This window comes from Micromys minutus (genome assembly GCF_963924665.1).
Source record: "Micromys minutus genome assembly, chromosome: 14".
NCBI classification, from domain to species: domain Eukaryota; kingdom Metazoa; phylum Chordata; class Mammalia; order Rodentia; family Muridae; genus Micromys; species Micromys minutus.
Window position 1 is genome coordinate 51,853,741 of NC_137983.1, and position 21,314 is coordinate 51,875,054.

The 21,314-nt window shown below is 45.9% G+C and overlaps 1 protein-coding gene across 1 annotated transcript; it reads right to left on the reverse strand.

The window, feature by feature from the left end:
* Positions 1-980: 980 nt before the first annotated feature.
* On the reverse strand, positions 981-18,076 carry LAMP1 (lysosomal associated membrane protein 1). Its single transcript, XM_080928440.1, has 9 exons — positions 17,817-18,076; positions 11,089-11,210; positions 8,875-9,094; positions 8,273-8,431; positions 4,633-4,811; positions 3,706-3,825; positions 2,563-2,629; positions 2,307-2,477; positions 981-1,886 (listed from the first exon to the last, which is right to left on the reverse strand). Exons 1-9 carry the CDS (start codon positions 17,860-17,862, stop codon positions 1,747-1,749), a joined length of 1,224 nt encoding a protein of 407 aa, XP_080784566.1. The 5' UTR covers positions 17,863-18,076; the 3' UTR covers positions 981-1,746.
* Between the last annotated feature and the right edge of the window lie 3,238 nt (positions 18,077-21,314).

Here is a 21,314-nt window from a genome sequence, read left to right on the forward strand (position 1 = left end):
AGTACTACCTGTCATCACCTGCCAAAGAGAATGCTGGGGCCCCAGGGAGATGGAATTCAGTCACATGGTGAGATCTCATGTGGTTAGTGCACAAAGATCTCTTCAGCTCAGCCCCTTTCAAAGGGCTAGTCAAGCTGCTCCTGCTTCCAGAGCAGGAAGGTAGAATCAGCAACCCTGCCAGTAACCCCAACAGAGCACGCCTGGAAACAAGGCAGGACAGGACAGGGAAGTAAGTTCCCAGACCCACAAGCAGACCTTGGCCTTGCCTGCCAGTTTGGGTTCTCTGCTGTGAGAGGTACATGATGCTTCTAAGGCAGGGCTCCTGTTCTGTCTCCTGACCCTAGAGGAGGGAGCTGGTCTACAAGGTGGGGGCAGGGCAAGTGAAGCTACTGACCTGTCACACCATGGATTCAGCTACTGTGGTCACTGGAGGAGTCTTTACAGAGGAGATACTATAGATGGGTACAGCTGCCAGAGCCTGGCATGTCCCAGTCTGCTATGCGCAGAAAGGAGGGTGGACAGATCACAGCGTCAAGGACTCTTCAACTTCTCATGTTTAATGTGTGCGTTTTGTGACATGGGTGCATTGCTTCTGGAGACTAATCATATGGCCATATTATCATCACAAGACGCATCTAAAAACCAGATCCATATCACATGCTTCGTACCACAGCACTGAGGCAGAGGTAGAATAAGCTACACAGAAGACGAGCCTGTGCTACGTGAAATCCTGTCTCAAAACACCAACAAACCACGTTAAGAGACTCCTAGCATCTAGACCGTGACAAGTACCATTTCCTTAACAAAACAACATTTAGTTTTCTCACAGGCTGACCAGAAGCCTGGATATCCCGACATTGTCCCAAACCTTAAGCACAAGAGCAACACCCTACCTTTCCCCAGATTGCCAAAAATTCCATCAGCATCACACCTAGGGCTCCTCTCTGGGTGGGTCACAGAAGCACACATCAACACAGACAAAGAAGGAGACTTTTTTATTAGCATCGTTACAGGCAATGCATTACTGGAACTGATGCTCAGTGTACAACCCACCTATGCTGCAGGACAGGTCAGCAGTGTGAATCTATTATTGTACACAGTGCAGAGACAGGGCCACCCTGAACGCCAACAGAAGACTGGAAATCACTTTACAAAAGTAAATAAAAATAATGCCATTTTCTATTTAGGAAAGTGGCAGCTCACGGGTGGCAGAGCACAGAACACAGGTAGGCGTGCCCAGCCAGATGCCAGAGTCCGGCCCCCAGGCCAGGCAGCCCAAGTCAAGTGTCCAGAGGTTGACCCTGTGTGTGCCTGTGTGGCAGGACTTCCCTGCTCCCGTTTGCTTTTTAAGTGTGCAGCCTAACCATCAGCCACCCTTGCCAGGCCCAAGTGTCTGGACCAGAGATTCCCTTTGTAAGGCTTAAATCTGAGTAAAAGAATGAAGAACCAAACACCAAGTCTTAAAAGTCAAAGGAGCGGAGCCTTCTTGTCCTCTTTAGAGCTCTACTTTGGTAACATATTAACATTTAACCAGTTAGCAAAATATTTAACCCAGTTAGCAAAATTAACACCGTCATTTCAATAGTTATTCCTTTGTGCATAGTAAATGTTGCAAGATGAACTTCACATTTGATAAAGCAGATTTGAAAACAGTTTGCCAGAAAGTGTGCCTCCCTTCCACACCTATCTAAGCTTGGGGATGTGAGAACAGGCCCCAGTGCGTCTGTGGCGCACCTGCCCACCAGGCTAGATGGTCTGATAGCCGGCGTGACTCCTCTTCCTGCCGATGAGGTAGGCGATGAGGACAATGAGGACCAGCCCTGCCAAGGCACCGCCCACAGCAATGGGGATCAGCATGTTGTTACCATCCTGTACACACTCTTCCACTGCAAGAAAGACAACCCAGGGCATTCACTCCAGGGTGGCCTGGCCTGCCCTCCCTCCCTCCCTCCCCAGCCTAAGGGGAACCGATGAGTCCAGGCTAGGGACAAAACGTTTAGCACCTTTGGGAAGTCTATAGAGTTTTTCTATGCAGCTGGGCAATCATAGGCACGTTCCACCCATGTGGTGCCGACTACTGGCCCACTTGTTCAGCTTTCAGAAAGAGCCACTGTCATTTTCTGCAATCTCTTTCCTCAGCCAGGACATCCTTACCTCAAGGCCCATTCCTGCAGTTCCTTCCTTACAAAGAGAAGTCTTTGCAGAGGGAAAAGGGTGCTCACTCCCTGCCCATATCCTGGTCCCTCAAGAAGTTCTAAGATGCTCCTGCTGTCTCCACGATTCTGGATGCTGCCTTTACTACTTACCAGACCCAAACCTGTCACTTTCCACCTTGAAAGCCTGGACCTGCACACTGAAGACATTGAGGGAGAGCGCCTTGGTGACATAGATGTGCTCCTCAGTGCTGCACTTGTACGAGTTCCCCATAGTGGCCTGCAGAGCTCTCAGTGAACGATTGGAGGCGCTGAATGTGGGCTCTGGGGTGTGAGACAGAGTCTGTTCAGCACAGGCTACACTGGGTGTGGAGCACATGAATCAAAGGAAGGAGGGAGCCGGCCTCACCTTTAGCATCAGGAAGAGTCATGTTCAACTGGACTCCTTGCAGGAAAAACAGGCTAGCACTGGCATTCTGAAAGAAAAGACAATCGTCAGCCAGCACGAGTGGACATCACCTGGCCAACAGGACTTGTACATTTGTAGCACAAAAACAAAAGCAAACATTTTGGTTAGCTACTTTCAGAGCCTTGTTTTGAAGGTTTATTTACCTTAAGCGCACTGGTGTCTTGCCTGCATGTATGTCTGTGTGAAGCGCTGAAGTCCCTGGAGCTGGAACTATAGCCAGCCTTGAGCAGCCATGTGGCTGCTGGGTTCTCTGAAAGAGCAGCCAGCGCTCCCAATCACTGAGCCACCACTCCAGTCCCCAGACTTTTTTTTTTTTTTTTAATACAAGTTGTCACTATGTAGCCCAGTACTGACTTAAACTCATGTTCCTGTTTGCACATCTCAGTATTTAGACTAAAACATGCACCAGCATGCCTTGCAATGCTTGAGACCTCTATTGTTAGTACCACTAAAACTGAGACAACATGAACCATGCTATTTAAAAAATATCTTTAGAATGGTACAGAAGTTTACAATCCACGATAGGAAATCATTGATAAGCTTTTATTCGCCCTGAGCTGGGTGTGGTGGCACTCATCTTTAATCCTAGTGCTCTGGAGGCACAGGCAGGAGGAAGCTGAGTTTGAAGCCAGCCTAATCTACAAATTGAGTTCCAGGAAAGCCAGGGCTATGCAGAGAAACCTGTCTTGAAAAAAAAAAAAAAAAAACAAAAAACCAAAGCACCAAAAAATTATACTGGCTAGAGTACGATTGGGAGCCGTAGGAGCCCTGGGTACATGCATCAGCCAGCACTACAAAGAGCCTTCCCAGTGCCGTTTATGTACTCTCCTTTGCTAAGTATACATGTGGCTTTTCCCAGGAGACAGTGCCAACAAGAGAAAGCAGGCCATGAGAAGCAGGTGGCACAGCCTGGCTTCACATTCTGCTCTTCGAAGCTACCTCAATTACCTAGCCCGTCCATGGAAGGTCTCCCCAAATATAAGCAGAATAAAAGACATCATGTGTATTTGTTGGTGTGAAAAAGGTGGCATAAGAGGAGCCCAGTGAATATGCCCTAAGTGACGAAAGATAACTCAGCCTCACCATCCCAAATTGCAATTCCAGGACACTGTTCTTGTTCTCCACTTTCAGGGTTACCATTTGGACACCACAGCTGCCACTAGATGTGTCATTTGGGTTGACGTTGAATGCTCTGGTCACAGTCTGACAAGAAAAGCAAATGAATTATCATTTGGGCTCTAGTGACTCAAATCATAGCCTAACAGAGTTAGACACACCCACTCTAGCAAGTTAGGAGGAATCATTGGCCACACCTGGCAGGTTTCTGAGTTCCCAAATAATGCCTACTATTCAGAATGCTGTGCCTGCACAAATGGCTTAGACTGGTCCCTGTGATGGCTTTTTTTTTTTTGGTGTCAACTTGACTATATCTGGAATTAACTAAAACCCAAGTGACTGGGTACATTCATGAGAGATTTTTTTTTTCTTAATTAAATCATTTGAAGTGGGAAGATCCATCTCTTGTCTTCCTTTTTTTCTTTTTTGAGGTGGCAAGATCCACCTTTAATCTGGGCCATGGGCCACACTCTTGCGGCTGCCTGTGTAAGGGACACGGAGGAAGGAAGCTTGTGTTCTGCCTCCTCGCTCTTGCTGGCAAATCCATTTCCTTCATTATCATTAGAGCTACTTCTTTGGGATTCTGGTGTATCAGGAAGACCAGTGAAGATATCCAGCCTTGTGACTGTACAACCTCTGTGTTTTTGAATAAGCTGGAATTACACACACAGTGTCTCCCATCCCTACATCTTGGGCTTTCATGGGCAGGAGGCGTGCCACAGCCCACTCAGACAAATGCAGCCCAAGACTCAGAATGTGAACAGAAGGGAATGTGGGGCACAGACCTGCACTGCCTGCCTCTTGGCCTGCAAATTGATGGCAGTATCTACTAAGTAACAGCCTGCAGCACCACATTTCTTTGATGAATAAAAGTAAACTGCCATCCTCCCCTACCTTACTGTCCTTCTTCACATAGGTGATGTTCAGCTGCAATGCCATTGAGGCCAGCAGGCAGGTTCCGTTGTCACCAGTCACATTATACTTGGACACAGTGGGGTTTGTGGGCACAAGTGGTGGTGAGGGGCTGGGTGGTCCAGTGGTTGGGGAAGGCTCATCCTCTGTACAGTGTGTCTCTGCAGCGACAGTAAAGAAAGTTGGAAGGACAGTTCAAAATCCAGCTTGCTTGTAACTACTCCAGATGCTGGCTGGAGTGTATGTTAGAACTGGAGACACCCACTTCCTCTCCCTGGACAGCAGGTTCCGGAAAGTAGAGAGAGGACCCACTAGCCCACTTGTCACCTCCAGCCCAGCATTTCCCCATCTTCACCTTCCTTCTCAGGGAGCAAGCAAATAATACTGAGACCAAGAGAAAGCTTCACCCTGCCACAAGGGAGTGATGTCTAGGTCATATCATATATATGAATGTAGCATGAATTCAAGTATTTATATTGAACTGTCACATAGGAGACACCGAGTTAGAAACAAGACAGGGACTCTTGATAGTCAGGCCCTTACCAGGCCTGCCATTTATTAAAACACAAGAATTAACTAAAGTTGTATATTATTAGCAAGGATGTGCAGGAGTCTGCTGAGGAGGTGAGGGGAGAGGAGAGAGTCTATTTTTACAGGCTGTTATTACTAACGTTCAAAGTCATGGAAGAATCTCTCATATGCTTAAGTTTCACATAGCAAACCTTCAAGATTAAAACCTGGATAACTGGGCTTCAGAGATAGGCTTGATGGCTAAGAGCACACACTGCAGACCTGTGCTCAATTCTCAGCACCATGTGGGCAGCTCACCCTCTCTTACAGATCTAAGGGAGATCCAACACTTCTGGCTCCCTCAGGTGTGTGTACACCCTCACAGACACACACAATTAAGAACCACAACAGGAACAGTGACAACAAAGGAGGTGTGGACAAACAAGGTGAGCGAGCGAGCCTCTGTGATTAACACAAACGATGTTTGAGTACTGCCTGAACGAAGCAGAGCCAACGCTGGCCTCCATCCTCTATAACACTGTACTCACGCACACTCACAAGCCTCCCTCCCCTGCAAAGGAAAAGGGAATGAGCATCAGTCCGATGATGATCTGGGAAGCTCAGTGCCCAACACATGTCCTGCACCATAAACCTGGTGGGACCTTGGTGTGGCTATTCTTGGGCCTGCAGCAGCATTACCTACAGCTCTACCTCCAGGCTGAGAACCTTCTGCCTATCTTTAGCAAACTACTGTTCTTTACACAAAAGCCAGGCCCAGCTAGTGCTTTACTTCCTCTTTTTAAAAATTCACTTTATGTTTTTAAGTGTTTTGTCTGAAACTGGGCATGGTGGCACACATCTTTAATCAAAGCACTTGGGAGGCAGAGGCAAGTGGACCTATAGCGTTCCAGGACAGCCAGGGATACACAGAGAAACCCTAACTTAAAAAAACCAAAAAAGTTTTGCCTGCATGTATATTTATGTGCCTTATTTACGTGTTTAATGTGTGCCTAGTGCTCAGGGAGGCCAGAAGAGGTCAACCCAGAACTGGAGTTAGAGAGAGCAACCACATCCTGGATGCTGGTGGTTCAAACCCAAGTCCTCTGGAAGAGCAGCCAATGTTCTTTAATTGCTGAGCCATCTCTTTCAGCTCCATTTTATTTCCTCTTAAATAAAGATTTGTCAAGTGCCCAAGTTTTCTTTAGTCTGACCATTTACAGTTAACAGGAGGATAACAGGAGGGTTCCTTCCTGGTCAAGGCCACCCCTGTGCTACCTATGAACACACATGTACATGCACTCTCAGATTTAATAAAACTGCATTACATAACAATTACTAGGAAGCTATGAGATATGTTACTCAGGTGTAGCATGCAGAAGGTGTTGCAGCCTTAGCATCTTACATAATTTTCACACAGGACAGAACTGACTCCCAAGGGGTGAGCGCTGACCTCCCCACTACATGCATTCACATACTCGTGTGCACAAACACACCAGTTACTTCTTATGACAGGATGCTGGCCAGTGCCTGGATAACCTGGAGGTTTGGCTGTTTACTTGCTGCTCCCAATTTTTGGCTCTGCCCTCTGTCTACTTTTTTTTTTTTTTAAAAGATTTATTTATTTTATGTGAGTTTACTGCTGCTGTCTTCAGACACACCAGAAGAGGGCGTCAGATCTCATTACAGATGGTTGTGAACCACCATGTGGTTGCTGGGAATTGAACTCAGGACCTCTGGAAGAGCAGTCAGTGCTCTAACCACTGAGCCATCTCCACAGCTTCTCTCTGTCTACTAAACATGTGATGACAGGCAAATCCAAACATCTACCTATAGAGAAGGGGACACTGCTAGAACATCGATGTTAGTTTGGAAAATCTGATGTGGGGAGGTTGGTAAAGGACTCAGTCAGCATCTTTCAGGACCACCCATTTCTTCTAATTATTTCTGGTTTGTGTGTCTTTTACCCTTTGTTCTGTCAACAACACCTTTGTCACTAGATCAGGGAACGGAAAAGCATGTTTGTAAAGCAAAGAGATGGCTCAGTAGGTTAAGAGTTCTTGTTACTTTTTCAGAAAGTGTAGGTTTAATTCCGGCACCCACTTGGTACTTCACAAGTGTCATTAACTCCAGTTCCAGATAAACTAATGTCCTTTTTTGGCCATCATAAACACCAAGCAAGTACGCAGTGCACATATAGGCAAACACGTACACATAAAACAAAAACCTTCATTTTTTAAATACGGGGGAAAAACAACAAAAAACAAGCAAAAAAAAAAAAAAAAAAAAAACACCAAAAAAAAAAAAAAACCCAGTTCTATTTGTATCACAACAGTGCATATTTCAGACTATGACCATCCCAACAACTGGGCTTTAATTAGGTCAGTGCATGAACATCTGTAACTAGTGTAAATGGCCATGTTGACAGGCATGGTGGCACAAGCCTTTAAGCTCAGCATTTGGGAGGCAGAGGCAGGTGAACACTGTAAGTTCAAAGCCAGATTGATCTACAGAGTGAGTTCTGGACAATAAGAGCTATATAATAGACCCTGTCTCAACAAAACAAAGGGGGGTAACTTATGTGGCAGCAAATCCATGCATCTAGGCACTGACTCTAACAATTAGCATTATATGTAATAAAATACTTTCTTTTTTCATCTTAGGTGGCAGACTACAATCATCTGCTTAGTAAATACTATATTTCCTGGCCTGCAACTGACTTAGAACTAAGAAATAGCACCTGAGCTAGCTCTCTCCACAGTCACACCACAGTGTTCATTACCTCAATTTCCAATGAACAGTTTCAGACTGAAGTGGTAACTGGGCCCACTAGCTTGATGAATTGGTGCAGACCAGGAGCCACACTCCTCTTGAGAAGCCTGAGCTGGTCTGAGGAAATGGGCTTACAGGCGGAGTGTTTTGCTCACCCACAGGACCACTCTTCTGTCTTCTTGCATGACTAACACCGGTTTGGACTAACCAAATCTCTACGCTCCTAATGAGGATGTGCTCACTCTTTTTCAAAGGCTTTTAAAAGTAGAGGGGCTGCCAGATGGAGGTACAAACTCAATTTACTGTGGAGTGTCACTTGCAGCCATGTCACCCAGCACCTTACCTTCCTTGCTGAAGTTGCTACTCGACAGGTAGGCCTGGATAGTGGCATCCTGGAGCACCATGGTCACATTCCGCATGTAGACCCGGGTGCCACTGACACACCGGTAGGTTTTGTTGATGCCTGCCTTGATGTCGGTTGTGGACTCCATGGTGTAGACCCCTGGATCCCAGTCAGCAAACAAAACAAAGCAAAACACAGTGTGTTGACAGCACTTAAGTTAAGAGTGACTGATACCATCATCTTGTACTCTTTTGTTTGTTGTGAAGCTTAAGAATAGTTTTATTGGAGTTTATAAAAAAAAAAAAGTCATGTCATGACAGGTGAGCCGTAAGTCTCAGGGGCTGAGAGGAAGGTGGAGAAGCGGAAGAGGGAATTGCATGCCTTGTGCACATGCCAGCACGCAGTCAGCCACACAGCGGCAGACGCCTGAGCACCAGAGAAGCACATTCAGGCTCTGGCAAGCATCTAAAAGAAAAGAACAGATGAGAAAGAAAGCCATGCCTGGGAAAGGCAGGTAGACACAATGGACTCTCGTGTGGCTCTTGGAAATGCAAGTTCTCTACCCTTTCCTTCCAATTTGCATTTTATTACAGAAGTCTTACCTTTGGTGCTGGCATTGGGAAAAGTTTCTGTGTCTGACAAGTTATAAGTAAAAGATACATGCTCGACACTGTAACTTGTTCCATTTTTTGTGAAGTTGAATTTCAGTAAATATCCACTTCCAAAGGTAATTGTAAGGGTGGGTTCAGAAGCATTTTCTTTACCACAGGAACTGCTATTTTTCAGTACTTCTGCAGAGGCTGGCAGGGTAATGTTCGAGGTCTAGAACAAATACAATCCCAATGCAACTCCATGAGAATGCATGCTAAGGAGACAATTGCCAAAGAATCACCTACATGTACACTGGGAGAGACTGAATTTTCTTCACTCACAGAGACATTTACTTGGTGCAGCATTTGTACAAAATAAGTGGAATATAACTCAATACATGCAAACAATGTTTTTGACTTAAATCGGGGCAGTCAGCAATTCCATCTCCTTCAAACATTTGAGTTTGTTCTGAAATACCTAATGGACTGTGGGAGATATGGACACAGTGTTCTATAAAGTACTCATCTTTAATGAACCACTAACAAGCTCACTACACTCACTGCTGACAGAACCAGGCTGACAAGTGAATCCAGTGTGAGAGACCTGGCAGAGTAAGGGTTAAACATGTTTCCCATTCATTGTGTGCACTTTTTTGGAATACGAAAGTCTCTTTAAAGAGTGTTTACAAGGGTGAGAGACTGAGCTCAGCCGACAGAGCTCTGTCACACACACATGAAGCCCTAGCCTTTTCCTCAAGCACTGCATAACCCAAGTGTGATGGGGAAAGCCTGTAATCCAAGCACGTGGGTACTGGAAGCTGGAGGGTCAGGGATCAGGTCACACTGGGATAATGAGAAACCCTGTCAAAACAAACCAACCCACAGCAACCCCAGGCCCCAGAATCACATCAGAGGAGTAAAAGGCCGAGGTGGGCAAAATTGCTCAGTGGGTAACTGTCATCAGGCCCAACAACCTGAGTTCAATCCTAGGACCCACATGGTACAAAGATCAATTCCCAAGTTGTTCCTCTGGCTTTTATCTGTGTACTGTGGCACACTGCCCCCCACCCCACCCCCAAGTTAAAAAAAAGTAAACTGGAGAACCTGGAGTGATTGTTCAGTGGTTAAAATCTCTTCCAGAGGACATGGATTAAATTCCCACCACCCACACAATGGCTCACAACTATTTTAAACTCTAGTTTTGGGGGATCTGATGCCTTTTTCTAGCCTTTGTGGGCATTGCACACGTGCACTTCACAGATATGCAGGCAAACACTCAACTACAAAAATAATGAATAAAAAGTAAATTACAAGCTACTAAGAGTTTGGGCAAGTATTTATTATTACAAAACTGAGTGTTGCTGAATGGGGCTATGGGAGATACAGGACAATTCCAACCAAAAACTGAAAACAAAATGTAATTCAGGGTTGAATTACTGATACAGGGTTTCATATAGCCCAGGTTAGGCTTGAACCTCTGGCCCTTTTAAGTAGTAGGATTTTGGGTATGGTGTATCACATGATCCAAGGATGCATTTAAAAGGGTCATTACACATAATGAGTGTGTGAAATGTCTACTAACAGGTCATTTAAAATGCATGGTACTCATCTGCTAATAATCTAAGAACTATAAAACACATTTAGTACTTTAATGTAACCACTAAGATCATATTTTTTGTTTGCTTATTTGTTGAGACCGGTCTCATTGTGTAGTCCTGACTGGCCCAGAGCTCTAAGCTTGTAGACCAGGCTGGCCTTCAATTCAAAATGTGCCTGCCTCTGCCTCCTGAGTGCTGGGATTAAAGATGTGTGCCATTAGGTCCAGCACAATAAGAACATCTTTCTTAAAGAACAGTCTACAGCACCACTCAGCAAGCCATCACTTAAAACACACCTCTTGGAATACAGTGATAACTCTGAAGCAAATGAAGCAGATCATAAAAATCTATAGGGGTTTAACATGAAAAATATAAGAAAGCTGACCAAGCAGCACCAGGAAAGCATTTAGCAAACTTGCCGACTTCTTTCTGTAAGGTTCTTCAAGGTGGCTATAAAACACTCATGAAAGCATCTAGAAAATGTTATCACTCAACAGTGGTTTGCTGTGGCTGCAACTACCAGCAGACTACAGAGATTACCGACAGGCCTAGAAGCAATCTGCACAAGTGACATGGCCAGACTAAGGTGGGTTAAGTTTTCAGAATCCACAATGCTGGTGTCTCCTACCTTAGGACCATATGCAGTCTCGTAGGTGGTCACAAAGGAAGCGGAGAAGCTGGCCATTATACAAGTTGTGCCAGTGTTGTCTTTCACCTCAAACAGTGCTGGGGCGCTGTGTGCAAGGCCTGCTGCTTGCAGGAGAAAGAGACAATCATACATCTGCTATCTGTTTTCTGCATCGTCTATCACAGGCTGTATCCTACTCCTGACCCCCCTCCCCCAAACCTGAAGGTGCTGACTCTAATTCCATAGGAAACTGCCACCACCTTCAAGGCCCTTACATCCACTTGACAATCTCACCCACAACTCCCGACTGCTACCAGAGTGAGTACTTACCCTAGGCACATGTCCCTTAGACAATTTCTCTGTAAGATGTGACAGGGCCTGAAAGGTATACCTCAAGGCAAGCATCAGCCTACTCAGAAACTCAGGGCCAGTCTGCAGTGAGTGTACTCACTGTGGCCCTAAATAGTTACAGTCTGGTTTGTTCTTACTTCTCAGGCCAGGAGTGTGGCTAAGCCATGAGCTTAGTTAGACAAGTAGACACAGTACTGGACACAGTCTCAACCCACACATGTGTGGGCTGTCCTATTTTTGGAAGTTCAAAGACATGGAAGTTTTAAAGATTTTTTTTAGTGAATAATAATCTTTTCAGGGCATTTCCTTTCTGGCTTGTTAAATACACATCTAATAAAGCTCACACCTGTAATCCTAACAATGGGGAGACTGAGGCAAGAGGATCAGCAGTCTACCAACCTGAAGTACAGAGAAGACTTATTTATAAACTAGTGAACAATCCCACTATCCTAGTCAAGATGCCCAGCAACAAGTTAGAACAGCAGTGCTTTTAGCTGGGCGTGGCGGTACACACCTTTATTTCAAGCACTCAGGAGGAAGGCAGGTCTCAGTGAATTTGAGGCCAGCCTTGTTTACATATAGTGAGTTCTTGGACAGCTATGGCCACACCGTGAGACGATGTCTCCAGAAAAACAGCAAGGGTGGCATAGTTCTTTGACAATTATCAAGTTTCATTACAGTTTACTGATGAACAAAGACAGGTACCTTTGCTCATTCCAAAGCCAACAACTACACAGCAACAACCACACTGTTCAGTGATAGGTGACACGCTGTCACCTGTCTCTGCTGCTACAAGCAAGGATACTGAGACAAGTCTGAGGTGTCTACTTGGGAGTGTGAGGCAGGAGGATCACAAGTTCTAGGCTATGATGTTCTACACAGTAAAATCAAAGGGAATACATAGTAAGACTGTCTTAAAAATTACTATTCACTCCTAAGAGCCTAACTAGAAACCATATATCCTTTCCCTTGTGCTCACAGCAAAGCAAACATTTAAACTCATGTTCAAAAAGCTGCTACAGAAGAAGGAAGCAAACTGCAGCTCACTTCCAGTCCTGTGCACTTCATAACTGAGCAGTTCTATTAAAAGCATTTCCAGTGGATGACTAGTATACCCTGAAAACAGAGAAGGGCTGGCAAGATGGCTCAAAAGGCACTCACCACCAGGCTTGATGACTAAGTTCAAGCCCTGAGACTCAGTTGTTGGGAGGAGAGAACTGAGATGCTTTGGCCTCCACACACAAGGCCTGGCACATATGTGCCCAACACATACATGCACACACAAATAAAACAACATGTAACTTATAAAATTTCCCAAGAGCCCATCACAGCTTATCCTCAACAGTGGACAAAGACTTTTAGAAGCAGAGTGGGGGCTGAAGCAATGTGTCAGTTCTTGTAGAGGACATAGGTTTAGTCTCCAGCACTGACCCTGTAGTCCACAACCTTCTGTAACTCCACTTCCAGGGGATCCAATGCTTTCTTCTGACTTCCAAGGGCAAATGGTACACAAACTCTCCCAAGCATACACATAAAAATAAAAATCTGCAAACAGAGCATGGCTATTCAAATTGAGTGTTACTACTGCTGTGATGAAACACTATGACCAAAAGCAGCTCTGGGTTTATTCAGCTTACACTTCCACATCACTGTACATCACTGAAGAAGTCAGGGCAGAAACTCAGACAGGGCAGGAACCTAGAGGCAAGAGATAATGCAGAGGCCATGGAAGGGTGCTACTTACTGGCTTGCTCCCTGTGCTTTTTTATAGAATCCAGGACTACTAGCCAAGGAACCACACCACCCACAATACCATCAATCATGGATTTAAAAATTGTCCTACAGGCTTCATCTTTTGAAGGTAGTTTCTCAGGTGAGGCTCAGTTAACTCGCCTGTGTCAGGCTGACATAAGACTACCAAGCATGATAGTTAAGTGTGGTGGCATACACATGTAATCCCAGAACTAGATAAGCAAAGACAGAAGGACCATGTAAGTATTTGGCCAACCTGATCTACCTGTCAAGTTCTAGGCCAGCAGCCCATGGCTACATCCCAAGTCCTGATTCAGAGAAAACAACTGAAAATAGAGGTCAGAGACGGCTCATGCTCAAGAGTATTTGCTGTTCTTCCACAGATCCAGTTTGAATTCCAGCAGCCACATTAGGTAGCTCACACCAACCTGTAACTCCAGTTCCAGGGGATACAACACCCTCTTCTGGCCTCTGTGAACACCCCTCATACAAAACATCTTACCAAAAAAAAAAAAAAAAAAAAAAAGACCAAAGGCAGGGAAGGTCACTATTGCAGGCCTAAGGTTTCCTTGGCCAGAGACGTCCTAAGCAGAAAGATCAGAGGTCACACTAGCCAACACAACACCCATGGGAGCACAGTCCAGCTGACTAGGGTATATTCTCATCAGTGTTTTTGTTATCCTAGTAATTTGTTAAACATACTTTCCCCCAATCTAGTAAACATGCACAAAGGAAAACAAAGTGTTACTAAAAATTGAAATAAACATATGACTTTTGAGAACGTGCCTTTTTCTCAGCTCACTAGTTGCTCCCATACTCTGGTGTTTGTCTTTCTCTTTCTTAATAACCCGCCTTTAGTTCTACTACCTTAAAAAAATAAAATGGGATAGAGAGATGGCTCAGCAGTTAAGAACACTAACTGTTCTTCCAGAGGTCCTGAGTTCAATTCCCAGCAACTGCATGGTATCTCAATACCATGTGGGACTGACTGTAATGGGATCCGATGCCCTCGTTTGGTGTGTCTGAAGACAGTGACAGTGTACTCACATACATAAAATAAATAAATCTTTAAAATAAAATAAAATGAAATAAAATGAAAGGGGTCGGGTAGAGAGAGCTCAGCAGTAAGAGCACTGGCTGCTCTTTCAGGAGACCCAGGTTCTTTACCTAGCAACAACATGGCAGGTTACAAGAATCTATATATTCAGAATCTATTATGGTCCAACTCACAAGAATCTAGTTTCACAAGATGTGATGCTCTCTGCTGGCCTCAGTGGGCACTGTATGCACACAGTGCACAGATACATATGCAGGCAAAACATTCATATGCATAAAATAAGATGACAAAGCCAATGTTTTAAAGTAGAATGGGATGAGGAGAAAGAAGGCTTAGTGCTTCAGAACACTTGCTGAACACTTGCCGCAGAGCCCTAGGTTCAATTCTCAGCATCTACATGACGCTCACAACCACTCGAACCATCTGTAACTCCAGTTCCAGGGGATCCAGTGCCCTTTTCCTACCCCTGCAAGCACTGACATATACACGAAGGCAAAGTACTCATCCACCCAAAACATTATCTTTAAAGAAACTGTTTAAAAGGCATGCAACATTTAAATAGTTTAACAAAGAGCTTTTTTTGGTCCCCCAATCAGTTAAGCAATCCTGGGCCTGAGACAAGAGCAGCTGCCAGGAGCCCCCACCTGCCTGCTAATGATGACCTGCTCAATTCTCATTTCTCCGGGGGTCAAAGGGCAATGCTGGCTAACTCTTTCAAAACACTACACTTGTGGAAATTTCCTTCCCTGCAACTAGTAAGACAGCGGGCCCATACATACTCAAGCCAGAAGCTCATGACCAAGCTCCGTGCATGACCTTGGGGCCAGCAGCAGCCACCTAAGCGCCTTGAGATTGCACAACTGGCACCAGGAAGAACCTAGAGCCTAAGAGGCTGGCTGTCAGAGCACTGCAGGAACCCAGCAGCAGCTCACCATTCCCCCAGAACACCTCGCCACCTAACCACCTTTGTGGGGTTCTCTTCCTTGCCCAGGAAGTCCTGCTTAACAAGTATTTGTGACACATTTACTTTGTGATAAATACTGCTCAAAGCACTGTTCAGTTAAATTCCTATGACAATGTGAAAAGGTTATCACTATAATGTCCTCCTGCTGAGATGGAGAGACCCACAGATACTAACTTGCTTCAGGGGCTCAGAGTGAGTGGCCCACTGACCATGCTGCTTTTCCAGCACTTGGTAAAGGAATGGTTGAGTAAGCCAGTCTGGGTTACTTAAATAGTGAGATCCTGTCTCCAGCCAAGCACACCTGAATTCTCTTTATTGATTTAAATCCTCTTTCTTCTTATCTGGTGACACTTACACACCTTTGAACATTTAAACAAATGGCCAAAGTTCTACTCCACACACTGAACTAGTTAGCACCTCTAGAGGGCTGACTCCCTCCTTTCTGGCTAGTTCCGTAAGGATGGGGCACGCTACACAACGTGTTGTGGGAGAAAAGTGACAAGTATTCTTTCTTCAGTTCAGGACTACCGCTGCAAACCTGGCACTTCATGAAAGCACCATGCAATCACATGTGTCAAGACTGGAGCTCTTAATAAAGCAAAGGAGACAGGCCATTCCCAGTACAGGTGGATCCACAGTTAAAAGGCCAGGTCAGGCTGCAGAATGGCTCAGAGTTTAGGAGCACTGACTGCTCTTCCAGAGGTCCTGAGTTCAATTCCTAGCTTGACATGGTGGCTCACAACCATCTGTACGTAATGGGATCCAATGTCCAGAGGTGTGTCTGAAGACAGCTACAGTGTACTCATATACATAAAATAAACAAAACTTTTTTTTTAAAGGCCAGGTCAAGATAACAATGTCTGAGTTATGTCTAACAGAATATAAATTCAAAATTACAAGTCCACTGAACAGCTTGACCACCAATCCAGTAAAGAATTCAAGGCCCACAATCCAGGATAACACTAGTTAGACTTTTTGTACTTCTAAACTGACAAGGCTCATCCAAAAAGGGGAAGGTCATGGGGTTAGCCTCAACAACTGAACAGTCCCATTAAGCAATCATAATACTAGTTTCAGTTCACACTAGTCAGTTTTCTAGTAAGCACTTAAACAGCTTGGAGAACTAGCAATTAATGTTGGAACAATTAACAATTCCAACGTTATAGAATTTAACACTTCCAAAGCTATATAACTTTTTAAAAATAAAATTATTTTTGAAGTCACACAACTAAGATCTCTTAAAGTTGTTAAAGTACCTTTGTGAAATCTGGGACATAATTTATGGCATACAGCACTCAACAGGATCACAGATTTTCCCTCCCCACTTTGTTTTTTGATTTGAAAACAGTGTTTTACTCTGTAGCTCAGGTTAGTCTCCAATCCACACAAATTCTCCCACATTAGCCTGCTAAGTGCCTAGATTACAAGCATAAGACACCAAGTCCACTTTTCTTTTTTTAAAAAAGGATTTCAATCTCTTAACGGAGGCTGACCCAAACTTAAAATTCCCCTGCCTCAGCCTCTAAGGTCTAACAGTGTGAGCCACCACCGTTTAGTTTTATTCATTCACTCACTCATTTATCTTATTTTTGCAACAGAGTCTCCAGTCCTGGCCGTCTTAGAACTCATTATGTGGACCAGAATGGCCTGTGAAAGAGATCCTGCCTCTCTAGGGTTGCATTAAAGGTGTAAACCGCCACGCAACCCAGAGGGTAGTTTTAAAAACATGAAGAGGCCAACCTGGTGTCCTACGGCTTTTATTCGAACCAGCATTTAGGAAGCAAAGGCAGTGTAAACCTGTGAGTTTCAGGCCAGTATGTTCTACATGGCTGAGACGCCCCCCCCCCCAAAGTATAAACATTCTAAGGGTTTAAGTAGTTTTGGCTATGCTAGAGATTTAATTCCAGCTAGTTACCAAGCCCCGTGAACTCTTCTAATTACGGCACTCTGACACAACAAAACTTGTTTCAGTAAATCGCATTTTAGTTACAACTACCGAACCGTGAAGGGTCACAGGTCCCTTAACAAGGTTTGAAAGCGCCGAGAAAAGCGCACCTCTCTTCGCTCACATCCCAAAGAGTTCGTTCTATATAAGTATCAAAATAAAAAAGAAAACCCAAATTCCCTAAAGTGACGGTCACCGAATTTTGGGGTCGGATGGGTTTTGACAGATGCTTGGGAATTCGTGAGCCTGTGTGCCCAGGTGATCTGGCCAGCCACCTCTCACCGGTCCTGCAGATGCTGGCACTGCAGCGAAACCCTCCGCGATGCTGGGATACAGCGGCGAGGAAGGGCACCCCAGGCAGGGTCAGAGGCAGCACCCATTCCTCTCACAAGGTAGTTCAGAGCGAGCAGCGCTGCCTAGCACAAACTGCATCCCAGCTTCTTCCAGAGCGTCGCAGATTGGGCTCGCAACCCGCACCCGCGTCCTTTAGGCCCGCACGGGGTCCGAGGCGGCGAGCGCCACTGCGGAGCGGGCCGGCGGGCTCGAGGCCCACTCCACGCCTGCGGCCCGGGCGTCCCATTCCCGCCCGGCCTGGCGCCCCGTTCCCGTCCGTCCCGAGACGCCGACCCCGCCCGGCTCTCCCTCCCTCCCCAGCTCACCCAGCAGCAACAGGAGCAGCGGCCGCGGGGCGCCGGTGGCCGCCATGGCGCGACGCAGCCGAGGCCGGAGGACGGCGGTTGCGCGGGCGGCGAGGCCGGCGGGAGGGCGCGTCCACCGACTCGAGAGGCCCAGCAGCTGCGGCGCCGGCACCGAGAGGACCCTGTGGCCGGCAGCGCCTGTCACGTGAACAGTGCCGCGCCCGCCCGTCACGTGAGCCGGGGGTCTCGCGAGAGCCCGCCGGGCTGCCACTTACTCCTCGTTTCTTCGGGAGGCTCCACGACGCACGTGACGCGGTCATGTGCCTATCAGTGTCACGTGATCTCCGTGCCACGTGATGCTTAGCCTTCGGGCCCTTTTTTGGTGTCCTGAAATGGAAAGTAGGTTGTGCCTCTCCGGAAGGAAAGCAGAAACAGTGGCGGAGAAAGTGAGGATGGAAACAGGAAGCCATGAAAGCTGGACCGGGTCCCATAAGGCCAACTGCAAGCCACTGTTCAGGTCCAATCCCCTAAAGGCCTGCAACCCAGTGTAGGTTTACATCCAAGTGTTTACATCCAAGGACAGTGTGCATATCCATTTCCAGGTGGGTATTCACATCAAGACCCGTGTCCTAGTCTCAGGCTGGCCTCTAATTTCAGGTTCGAAGGCTACCTCTAGGCCCAGACTAGCGACTAGGGTGAGTCCCAAGTGTGTCCCAAGTCACATTCAGTGGTCCAGGCAGAGGACAGTCCTTTTGGACATGTAGATGGTGGGAATGTGGGAAAGGCACCTTTTTAAAAGATAGGATTTCAGTAGATATCTCTAGCTGGACTCAGACTCAGAGATCTGCCTGCCTCTGCTACCTGAGTGTTTGGATCACGTGTGGGCTCCGTGATTTTGAGCATTCCTGATTGTTGAAGATCATGTTGATGGATCTTCATCTTACCTGATATGACTGAGTATTTCCATGAAGGATTCAGTACTAAAATATCTTTCTCTTTTGTGAATGTAACACTTTTAAACTCCCACTCAACAAACACTCAAGGGTTTGTTGTTTGGGATCATGACATCCTAAAGCCCAGGTTGACCTGGATCTCGTTGTATGGACCAGGTTGGCCCCATACTCTGGTCATTCATCCTGTCAGTGCAGAGATTCTGAGTGTGTGCCACCATGACATGAAGGATCTGAGCTTTTATGTTACTATTTTTTTCCGGAGACAGGGTCTCTATGTAACCCTGGCTATCCTGGAACTCACATGGAGACAGGTTGGCCTCAAACTCAGCTCAGCCTTCAGAGTGCTGGGACTTAAGGCCAGCATCAGCATACCTCCCTTGAAGTCCCTGCGTTTTAGCTTGAGCATTCCTCTGTTGACAGATTTTTCATTCAGGCTGAGTTCTTCCTCTTCAGAACTGTAGACCCAGTAACAACTTAAAAGCTGATTCTGTAATGGAGAAGTTTGTTCTATCACCAGAGAATAAGAAAAAGTAGAGCAGGTGGAGAGATGGCTTGTTTGTGTAGGACCTTGGTTCCAGTCCCATCACCCACATGGTTCACAACCATCTATAACTCCAGTTCTGGGGACCCTGATGCTCTCTTCTGACTTCTGAGGGCACCTCACATGCCCACATTGCACAGTCATGCATTCAAGCTAAACTCTCATACACAAAATAAAACGAAAATTTAAAAAGAAACTGGGAGAAATGGGCCAAAGGTCAGTTTCTAACCTAAAGGAGGAGCGAGGTCCTTTTAAAGATCAAGATATGGGGTGGGCATGCATCCCTTTAATCCTGGGCTTGAAAGGCAGAGGCAGGTGGATCTCCAAGTTCTAATCTAGCCTGGTTACAGACTGTCGAGAAGAGGACTGCAGCATAATAGAAAACTAGGATGAGGGATGGGGGCACAAGCTTGTGACCCCAAGACTTTGGCTACTTTGCTGTTGCTGGGATAAAACTATGAGCAGGGCAGCTTAGAGAAGACTTACTTAGGGCCAGAGAGTCAAGAGTCCGTTATCATCCCTGTGGCGAGCATGGTGGTAGGTAAGTAGGGGTGGCCCTCGAGCAGCAGCTGAGAGGTTTTGATCCATAACAGGAAGCAGCAAGCATCCTGGGATGCCTTTCTTGTGAAGAGGTCTGTCACAGTTCTATAGCACTGTTGTCCAGTAAATGAAAATGGCTTCTGCCTTTGGATTGCTCTTTGAAGTAGAGAACCAACTTCAAGCACAATCTGAGGAATTCTAGGATGTTCCTTTCTCTTTCAGACATTCTGATATTGAAAACCTATAGATTAATTCTTTGAAGGGAAACAAAAGCCTTCTGCTGAGTTGTGCTTTCCAGCACCAAGGTCCTTTTTAATTTTGTTAGAATTGGCAGTGGACAGAACCCCTGAAGCATCTCCAGTACTCCTGCAGCTAAGATGTAGATATTGGCCAGAGTCCATCTGAGGTAGAACGCGGCCCCATGAGGGTAGGGCTACTGCTCCAGTACAAGCGTCAAGCACAGGTAAACATGGGAGGAGGAGCTGGCCTTTCCTGGTGGGATCTGTGTGTCTCCAGTTTTATTCCTGGCTGTTCCATGTTTGGTGCTTGGCCTGCATTCTTCTGTATCCTTTTTGGAGATCATGTAAGTTGCTCTGACGCCCTCCAGTTTATCATTTTTCTGTTTAGAGCATGTGTGGACAGTCTAGTGTGCACAAGTGGAGTCCTCACCTAATAAAATACTGACTTCAGTGACTGACAGAGAACAGGGCATAGAAGTGAGAGGCTTAGCAAACGTGCTTTTATAGAGAATGTTAAAGCACTACAGTGAGTTTCTATTGCTTTTATTTGTGAAGCTTTAATATTTTATATGTATGGTGTCTTACTTGCCGGTATGTCTGGGCACCACTTGTATGCACCCACAGGGCCAGAGGCATCAGAACCTCCTTCCCCCAGATCTGGAGTTTGTGAGCCATACAATGTGGTGCTAGGAACGTAACCCAAGTCCTTTGCTGAAGCAGTTTTCCCTCTTAGATGCTGAGCCTGTCTGCAGACCCTTCTCACATGTCCTAATGTGTTTCTAAGTCTCTCTCCAGGAGGTCATGAGGTTGCTCACCCGCTGATTGCTCCAAGTGTCAAATGCTGTTATTTAGTCTCTGACAGTGGTCAGGTTTTAGTGATGTCCTTTGTAGTTATACCTTATTAGTTTGTTTTCTAAGGTTATAAGAAAGGAATTTTGGGCTGGAAAGATGGCTCAGCAGTTAAGAGGATTGGCTGCTCTTCTAAAGGACCCGAGTTCAAATCCTAGCTCACAACTGTCTGACTTCTGCACACAGACATACATGCAGGCCAGACACGGATGCACATTTTAAAAATCTTTTAATTACAAAAGTGAAATAGAAAGGCATTTTATCACAAGGAAGATCCAAAACTTCCCTTCTTAGAAAGCAGATTCAAAAGGCACCACTTGGAGGCATATTCAGGCTGAAAAGTTACACAGCCTCACACCCTGTGACCTTTGGATAGACTCCTGGGCAGGCTGGCTGA